The 9,378-nt window shown below is 40.8% G+C and overlaps 1 protein-coding gene across 1 annotated transcript; it reads right to left on the bottom strand.

The window, feature by feature from the left end:
- Positions 1–241: 241 nt before the first annotated feature.
- LOC109485851 (activator of 90 kDa heat shock protein ATPase homolog 1-like) lies at positions 242–3,132 on the bottom strand (the record flags this gene model as incomplete). Its single annotated transcript, XM_019789523.1, has 8 exons — positions 242–692; positions 1,135–1,186; positions 1,447–1,548; positions 1,830–1,973; positions 2,090–2,172; positions 2,330–2,450; positions 2,631–2,716; positions 2,994–3,132. Coding segments are annotated over 8 exons (906 nt in total), but the record flags the coding sequence as incomplete, so codon positions are not given.
- Positions 3,133–9,378: the final 6,246 nt, after the last annotated feature.

The following is a 9,378-nucleotide window of genomic DNA, read 5'->3' as shown; positions in this document are numbered from 1 at the left end:
GGCCTTCCCTCAATACTGGCCCTGATCAAGATTTGCGATACCCTTGGCAGAAGCCTCCAAACTGGCATCCTGTCTTGTTACTGTGAGGCTGAGACAAATTTATTTCTCAACCACCCCTGTTGCCATCAATCATCAGCAGGTTAAGAGATAAGAGCAAGGCTTACAGCTTTCATAGCATCTCTAACATGTATAGAGGACTTTCAAATATCTTACATGTCTAGAAACTACAGAAATGTGTCTAAAGAGATGTGGGGCACACTAACAATCCTACTGGCAAGCATTCTTACAGAAGACATGGGCACACCACAGAGGAGTGTCTTCTTATTCAATATCAATACCTGATGGGATATCATTCCTGTATGTTGAGATATTCCTGCTAAACTTCACAATGCCAGAGTTGTTTGGTCACAGCTAATGAATATGATGGAGTGAAGTTGTTCTTTCCACAGTCACTGACTACAGTTTGAAGGCAGACTTTCACACTACTCCTACTTCCAATTGCAAATTCGGACGTCAAAGGCTTCCCACCCTGGCCCCAAACCCGAACGTGTCCTTGATGGGGACCCAGTAGTACTGTCTCCAGCCAGCCTTTGTTCTGTCAAAGTCGCTGTCCGGGATTCCAGTCTGGGTCAGCCTCATCACGGTGTGGTCATGCTTGTCTATCAGCTGCACGGTCACCACAGAGTAGTGTGCTGGGGAAATACAAGCAACATTTCAGTAAGAGATATGGGCAGAAACAACTTCATTGTACAGTGTATATGACTATAACATCTGTAAGATGTCAGCTGTGCTTCAAGCAGCAGTGTTTTGTTCACTGATGGCAAAAAGATTGTTCAAATGTTGGCTGTCAACAAGCATGCATGTGTGACCCTTGGGTAAGGTCTTCATTCCTCACTACCCTAGTCTATTATGTGTTATTATACAGGGTTTGTCAAACTGGGGACAGTAGCCTTAAACTATAGTGGTAGTTTCATCTCTCTGCCACATGATGCTACTGAAACTTGAGCAACACCCATCCATGTGAGCTACATGGCTGAAGTCAAAGTGCAAAAGAAGTGTCAATGAACTTGTAATTAATAATTTGTCATATCTTAGAGATGTAAGAGACAAATACATGTACAGAGCTTTTCTCACCTGGTGGCCATGACTTGAACCTCCACCTCATCACAATTTTGTTAGGGAAGGACTGCAGGGACAGACAATGCACATTGGAAATGATGTTCATGCGACACTAACGCTGTGAATGACAAATTTCAAATACACCAAAAAATAAAGTAAAAAGAAAGCAAATTTTCTCTGCTTCAGATCACTTTTATGTTACTAAAAAGTATTAGTATTTGTAAAAGACTGACAAAATGCATCACAATAATTAATTGCCTTTCATATCTAGCCAAGTAAGCTTATAATATGAGTACATCAGAATGTCATGGCTTATGTGTGCCTTACCAGCTCATCAAAGATCCCCTCCACCATGCCGTTGAAGAGTACAAAAGGGCCGCCTTTTTCTGTCTCCATCTCTGCAGGACTGTGTGTCCAGGCCTGCACTCTCTGGGAAACAACATAGCAATGGTTAACATTTTAATATTCTATTAACTTAATTGTGGGTAGGAAATTCTCTAACTCAAGTGCTTCTAAAAAGTAAAATGCAACCCAGACACACAGTCAGTCGCAATGATCATCTTACAAATGAATGATTCTTACAAAGTGGTACCCATTATTGTTACATGATTGTTACAATAAGATTTCTAATGATACACCCAGCATGTTTTCAAACATATTGTGCTGAGTTTAGGTGTGGATCAGAAGTCTAGTAAGTAATGAGGACTTACCACCACGTCTGTCAGGGTGGTGTACAGCTCGTCAGGTGGGCAGAGGAAGTCCTCCTGGTACTTGTACGTGAGTGTATTGATCTTCACACCTATGTTCTGCTCCTTTGGTGCTGCTTTACTGACAACTGGCAGTGCGCTCATATCCTACATACAGACAAGATATCAGTGAGCATTTGGGGCATCAGCATTTAACAAAATTGATGCTGACTCAAATTTCATGCTTTAAGAATTGGCAAATTCCAGATGGAGGAACAACTTACCTTTTTGACCACCGGCTTCTTTTCTGTTGCTGTTGGAGATTTTTTCTGATCTTTGGAGGGAAGAATTAAGTTCTGGGAAAATTCTGAAAAGAAAAAGACGTTTCCCTCATAAACAAAGCACCTCAAGCATGAGTTAGATATTCTGTTAACTAATGCCAATACAAGAGGGCATCGGGACTTTACATGTGCATCTACAAGAGAGCAACAACTGATACAGTAAATTGACAGAAAGAAAGCTACCTGTTTTTAAATCTTTAATGTACTGGCCGAGCCTTTCTCTGATGATGTCTGAACCCTTTTTCCTGACGACTTCCTTGACTTTGTGGGCCTCGTCTGAATTAGACTTCACAGAAACATTTACCTGGACAGAGGGAAAAGTAAGTGTGAGCTAAACAGTCTCAACTAACAACATACCAGTATGTCCTACTTGGCAAACATAACTGACTGCAGATCTAAGGATAAGGCATTCAAATGCCTTACAGTAATTTTCAGATTTAATCTATCTTGAAGATTAACTAAAGACAACAAGGAGGATACTCACATCTATGTCCTCAATATCATTCTCTTCACTCAGGTTGGGTATTTCTGCCTTGCCAGTAAAACTTGTTTTACTCTCCTCAAGGCCGCCTGTAAAAAGGTGTTGGGTAGAAGCTGTTTTACTCAGGACTCTGGACTATGATTTACTAAGGAAATTACAGTAAGCTTTCATTGAGATGTTAGAGAGAGCTACAACAAAAGTCAATTGCTGGTACCATAGGCTTTCAAAACTTAACTACTTCTATTCCTTTCAGTCACATTGCCAATCTAGGCCATTTTATGCTTTGATCACAGAAAGGAGAGATGACCTATGTGAAAGGAAAAAAAATAGCAAAACAAAACAGACATATCTATAAGATCAGCATACCTTTCCATTCCAGTTCTAATTCCCACTCATAAAAGTAGATTAACTTCTTTTTTCTGTTGTTGATTGTGGCCTCGCCCTCAATCTTGGAGATGTCCTTTATCTGACACTTCACTGTGACGAGGACAAGATAGGGCACATGTTAACTTCACAGTCAGTTCAGGCTGAAAAGCAAATTGTTTTTTGTTTGCACAACTGGTAAACAGCCTTTGGGCGTAACACACCAGTTTTGTAGAGTGGTTATAAGCTGTGTAAACCAGACTGTAACTACAAACAGTACTAGTAGTATAAGGTTTGAACCACTTACATCGGAAAGGAGCCCTTCTCTTCAAGGCTCTCCTCAAACATGGGACCTCCAGCTTTTCGTCCCATCCAAGAGGATGTTTCAATTCATTACTGTGATTACCACTGTTACTACTAGTGTTAGTGATATGTATGTGTGTATGTGTACTATTCCTTTAGATTTCTTCTTGAAGCCTAGCCGTGGCGACTCTTGATTCGGGCTTACATTGCATTACCCTCAGGCAAGAGTCGTGGAAAGATCCATTGGCAGAACTGCACATTTCCCGTTGGCTGCACGATGCTCCGTTTTTGACCCGGTTTTTTGCTGTCCCGAGCTTCCCTACAATATAACTCCACAATTGGCCGGGTTGCCGATGTTTAGATCAGCCTAAATATTCCACAGCGCGACAGAAAAGTAGTAAAATAGCTAGTCGGCACAAGGTGGCGGCCATCTTGGATATAGTCGGGAATGTCCGCTACCGCCGTCGGGAACGCTCGGTAGCCTTTCCGGTTATAATCGGAGAGCTTTCGGTCGCGCTTCGGTAATCGTGACGCTACCGAGCGTTCCCGACGGCGGTAGCGGACATTCCCGACTATATCCAAGATGGCCGCCACCTTGTGCCGACTAGCTATTTTACTACTTTTCTGTCGCGCTGTGGAATATTTAGGCTGATCTAAACATCGGCAACCCGGTCAATTGTGGAGTTATATTGTAGGGAAGCTCGGGACAGCAAAAAACCGGGTCAAAAACGGAGCATCGTGCAGCCAACGGGAAATGTGCAGTTCTGCCAATGGATCTTTCCACGACTCTTGTCTGAGGGTAATGCAATGTAAGCCCGAATCAAGAGTCGCCACGGCTAGTCTAACTTATGAGTAACTGCCCCCCCCCCACGATTTTACAAGTTTTGATTCAGTTGCAGTGTCAAATTAACACAAACTTTGGTTTAGCACTGGAGCTAGTTTGTTATGATAGGCATCCAAAAACATGCCTTTATCACAGTATGATACACATACACAGAGTTTTGAAAACCACTGTTAAACGTCAGCAAAATTGTTATATCATGTGGTTCATGTTCGCCCAAACATCCACTCACCCTTCTGCCATTTTTAGTACTTCAGCAGACGTCCTCCTGAAATTCAACACAAAATTGTCACTTTATTTCATCACTTGATATCCATACATTAATTCAGTACAAAATTTGTGTATCGATGTTGCAAAAATGAAGAGAAACAGAGGGGATTGCCAGCGATGTCACACTTACGATGAGCCTTCCGCGGAATATCAGCATGAAAGAGGTCGACTTAGGTCATGGCGCTAAGAATGATGGGAAGAAGTGAAACAAGGCCTGTCCAATGCAGAAGTGCCGGGTTGCTTCGTCACACTTTGAATATCATAACATTTTCTAGCATCATGCTCCAAAGATTGTCGGCAGAATTACATGCAGATTTAAACGCTAGTAAAACTGTAGCACATTTAAACGCAAATTGTAAATTTAAATATAGTTTAAAAACAAAAGAAAACGACTTCAGTATACTAGTATAAAGGCTTACTACTACTACTCTCCAAGCAGAGGTTTGGGTTTAGGGTTATTTTTGGCGTGTTTTTAGGCTTTTTTATCGGGGTTTCTCTTTTGCACTGGAATTTTTCTTTCACCCAACCCAACTACTACTACTACTTGTACTCTAATAGCATCCACAGGCGACGCGACGTGCGTCCCCTAAGTTTCCAAAATTATTTTTTTAACAAGAATGCGTCCGGCTGGTACAGGTATCGTGTACTTTCGAATTCAATATGCTCAAAACATTAGGTCCAGTCAGTAATCAATTACCATCTTTTATCGTTGGAAGGAAACCATAACTAGAAAGGGAACATTTTGCGGCAAAGCAAATGCATAGTTACCTTCGCATATATGGTCTGCTCTGTTAATTCTTACTCAAACGCATTCATATATATATGGTCTCAATCCCTCCTGCTATAAAATTGCAACATGATGTAACCAAAACTCGTTTCGATGGTGACAGACGTCTGGTTCAGGTCATTGAACTTATTTGTTTGGAGAAGAAGAAGAGGAAGAAGAAACAGTGCAAAAACAATATGTTTTCCTTCCTGCGAAGGTAAACATAATGATTAAAGCCGCAAGGAGGTGACTAGACCTATATAATATTATATATGTGAAGTTAAGCCTCTGTAAGCTGCACAACAAATTTCTTTGGAACTAGCCATCATGATGAACAGCATTTAAGGGCACAGCATATAACGTTACTAGTATTGTTATGGACATCCTCCACAGGCTCCAAATCTAATGCGATAGGGCAAGAAAAATTTTAAAACAAGGCGGGCAAAAAAAATTTCCTACAATTTGAAATTTCAGATTTTCAGAAATTGAGATTTCAAATTTTGATATTGTGCTGTTTACTGCCAACTATTAACGTTACAACATTCATTTCTCGCTGAAACAACTTTAAATAACAAAAGTTTTCTATCGATATCATTGCACAAATGGTTTTCAGTGGGAACATCACATAGACAAAACCACCATCACATATAAAAGGAATAAGATATAAAAATTTCTTGTTTTTTTTTTCAAAATCAAAATTAATGCACGCGCTGCAGCTGATGTCCTCCATAAAATTACTTGCTGTGGTCAGAAAATGAATTCACCGCCACCTTTTTCAAGTGTGCTTTCTTTCTATAAACTTTCGAATTCCGAAATACGCCTTTACTGCATCATGGTGTGTCAGACGACGGTCGCGGCCAAGTGTCGGCGGAAAACGAGCTCGAAAAGCTTAAGGGACTAGCTTACCGTGGTCCGTGGCAGTCACGGACTGCTCATGGTAGAAACCTACTATCATACATTGTGTACACAATAGCAGGCTCTACAAAGTCCGCATTTTTTGTGGTTCATAAAATTATCTGCTTTTTCAATTTTTCGAATTCTGATGACATACTAGCTAGGTTTCTAGAGGGTCGCCTCCGCAGAGCCTACAAACCGTGACAAAGGAGGTTAACCGTGTTGAACGTGAAGAAGTTACCGTGATGTGTAGGTCAAGCAGCATAAGAGAGAGGATCGATCCTGAAAAGAAAGATTATAGCAAGGACATTATGTCCTTGATTATAGTATTGCAAGGAGGTTAAATACAAGTACTTGTATTTAACCTCCTTGAGTGTTGACGTGGTGGTGAAATATTTTTTCAAGCTTTGAGTTTGAGCGACATTTTTCCTTTTCATTACGCTTCACGATCACTCTTCAACCTCGTTGACCCCGCGACAGTGAGTCAATTTTTCCACACTGACGTTCTCCCAACATCAAAACTTTCCCTTGCCAAGTTTTACTGTTCTGTCCACCGCACCGATCGAAGTTCGCTTAATACCTCATGATCTGAAACATCATATGCGCAAACAGAAACCATTGGCAGCGCTGGACATAAACTTTTAAAACGGATGTCTTGTTGGTCTGCGCATGCCTTCGTCGGCACTATGGCTTGGGTACCGATCCTCCGCAGTATGATACTACGTTTCTAACTTTTCCGGCTTGCTACGGCAGCCGGGGCTGCGGTAGAGGGAGAGTCAGTAACTACACGGGATAGTACCCACTATAGAGGAACAAGGCATCCTGCGCCGATACCGTTGGGAACGGATAGTTGCTGGACTCGGAGCGGCTGCCTTAACGTCAGGGCCGTCGATGATAAAGCACCGTAAAAGTATGACGGTGCAAATCACAGCAAACGTTGTCCATGTCTTCTTCGAATTTTGACTAGTACTTTCTGTACACTACACCGGTATCCAAATATAACCTATTATAGCTGTCTTTTTCGTCCTCTCCAAAATATCAAGTTCCGGATAGGACAAAAAGTACTCGGCAGCTATAATAAGTTAGGATCACAGTGTTTGGCTGCCAGGCTATCTATAACGAACAGCAGTACCAGTAAAAGCTAGTCATCATGGGGTTCCTGGATTCAGCTTGGAAGCGATCGCCATGACGAATTTAACCCGGTTTAACTTCACTTCATGCAATCGTTTTAGTAAACGTTTTTGAAAGATATAGAGTATGAGGAACATATGAACTGGCAACTCCAAATTGATTACTTTTTTTCACTCTCGAGCTCATTCTGACGGCCTGTCGAATGAAGTTGGGGTAAACACTGATCAAAGTTTGCTGTGCGTAAGTTTGGTAATAAGTAAAATTCGAGTCATTTGATTTTCTTTGTACATCTCATGTGTATGTTTTAAGGTTACATAAAAAAGTGATTTTGAATCATAATAAAGTAAAAAAGAAAAATGACCTTCAATCAATTCCAATATAATATAATGCCAACCAATCTTGATACGACCGCTACTAGACGCTGTAACCGCTAAGTTTTCCAGATCAGTAGTCATCATCCAGAACGTTGTGCAATGGAGGTACAAACCATTTTTGAAAACAAACAAATGGTAACTGTAGATCGGTTTCACTAATTTTCAAAGCACAAATACATGTAAATGTAACGTTAGATGTTGGGGACAGGTCATAACGTTCTGACAGTTTAAATTCACTGGCAGCATAATTAACTATATGTAGGAAGTTATATACTAGTGATAACAGTTATATCTTTTAGAATGCGACATGTATTCTGCCAGAGGAACCGGACATATATAAAGCTATGGTCTTCTACCCAACATCTGCTTGGAAATGAGATGTTCCCGGAAACCTCCACTTCCTGATACTAATGAATATTGATGAGGAGAAACTCCCATATTAGGTAAAATTGCTTACTATTCATGTGTCCGCCATTTTGGAAATTGACGGCTGAGGGTGAACAACAAAAAGGCCGGAAAACCGAACTCAAGCGGCGATTTAAGTCAAATTTCGGCCTTGACTGGCTTCACGGGTCTTCCAGACGGTTTCTCCAGACCACATCCTGTTCACAAGGTCTTCCAAGGTAAGAGATTGGGTCATTTTGAGCCGCCAACAAGTGTGAAACTGGTGTTGTTTGTGTGAATAGTTGAATGTCCCCGAGTGCCAGCATGGTTGGAGATCAATGGTTGGACGAACACGCTTATTCTCGCAAGGATTTTTCAAAATCCCTTAGGCGTTGGTCTCTTTGACACTTTGGCAGCTCAACATATGTCTTCATACCTTACTCTGCAATCATTTTGTAATGCTTGATTCGTCCCGAATGGCTAGAATAACAGGGAATAGATAGATGATGATTGTGGCGTTTGTTGCTCTGGCGTTTGTGCTTGCTGTGATTTCCAACACCCACCCGCCCCCTGCTGTGAAGCCTATATTTTCTCTGCAAAAAACAGGGGGTTCGACTCTCACTGATTTTGTGGTGGACAAGGTAAACTTGTGGCTTCAGCGGCTTGCTGTAATTTTTTCTTTGGGAAGGTAGATGTTTGCGCGGTTTTTTTGGAAGTTGGGGGGAAGATGACCACACAGGAAGCTAAAATTCAGAACTTAGGAAGTTGGGCACACGTACTCACACTCGAAGGTGGGGCTGTGAAATAGAATACAGGAATGATTAGGGAACCCCCTTGGGGTTTCCAGTTGGGAGACTGATGTCACGTTTCGTAAGGATTTTCCAAGACTCCTGCTGTAAATTATAACTGTCCACTGCCATTGGCTCCTGTGATCAATTTAATTAAGTTGTGTAGCATACAGTACCATTAGGATATTAATTCGACTTAGCATGGCAGTGATTTAGTGTTGTTTTTATAGCTGTGCAATTATTGTAGATTATATGCAATGGTATATAAGACATAAATCCTGTTAGTAATAACATGCTAGGCTATATCTAGTGTAACAGATATGTGGCAGATATACAAGGCATGAACTTGAAGTTTTTGTCGACATAGACTTTCCATGCATTGTCAACATGTACATATAGCACATGTACTATGTATGTACACAGTTGAATGTAACTTCATTTATATACTATTACTTCATTCATACACTCATTAACACTTTTATATATGATATATATCAGATTCCCATGTCAAAATTGAATTTAAGATTTTGCAGTCAATTTTCCTTGTGCACTGCAGTGTGATAATATAAGGTTTCATATAATAACATAGCCAATATTTTATCTAATAAGCTTGTAACATATTTGAATTTCTGGTGAT

The sequence above is a fragment of the Branchiostoma belcheri genome, unplaced genomic scaffold, assembly GCF_001625305.1.
Source record: "Branchiostoma belcheri isolate BF01 breed outbred unplaced genomic scaffold, Haploidv18h27 scaffold79, whole genome shotgun sequence".
NCBI classification, from domain to species: Eukaryota; Metazoa; Chordata; class Leptocardii; order Amphioxiformes; family Branchiostomatidae; genus Branchiostoma; species Branchiostoma belcheri.
The sequence above is the reverse complement of the archived record's forward strand: the minus strand, read 5'-3'. Positions and strand labels throughout refer to the sequence as shown.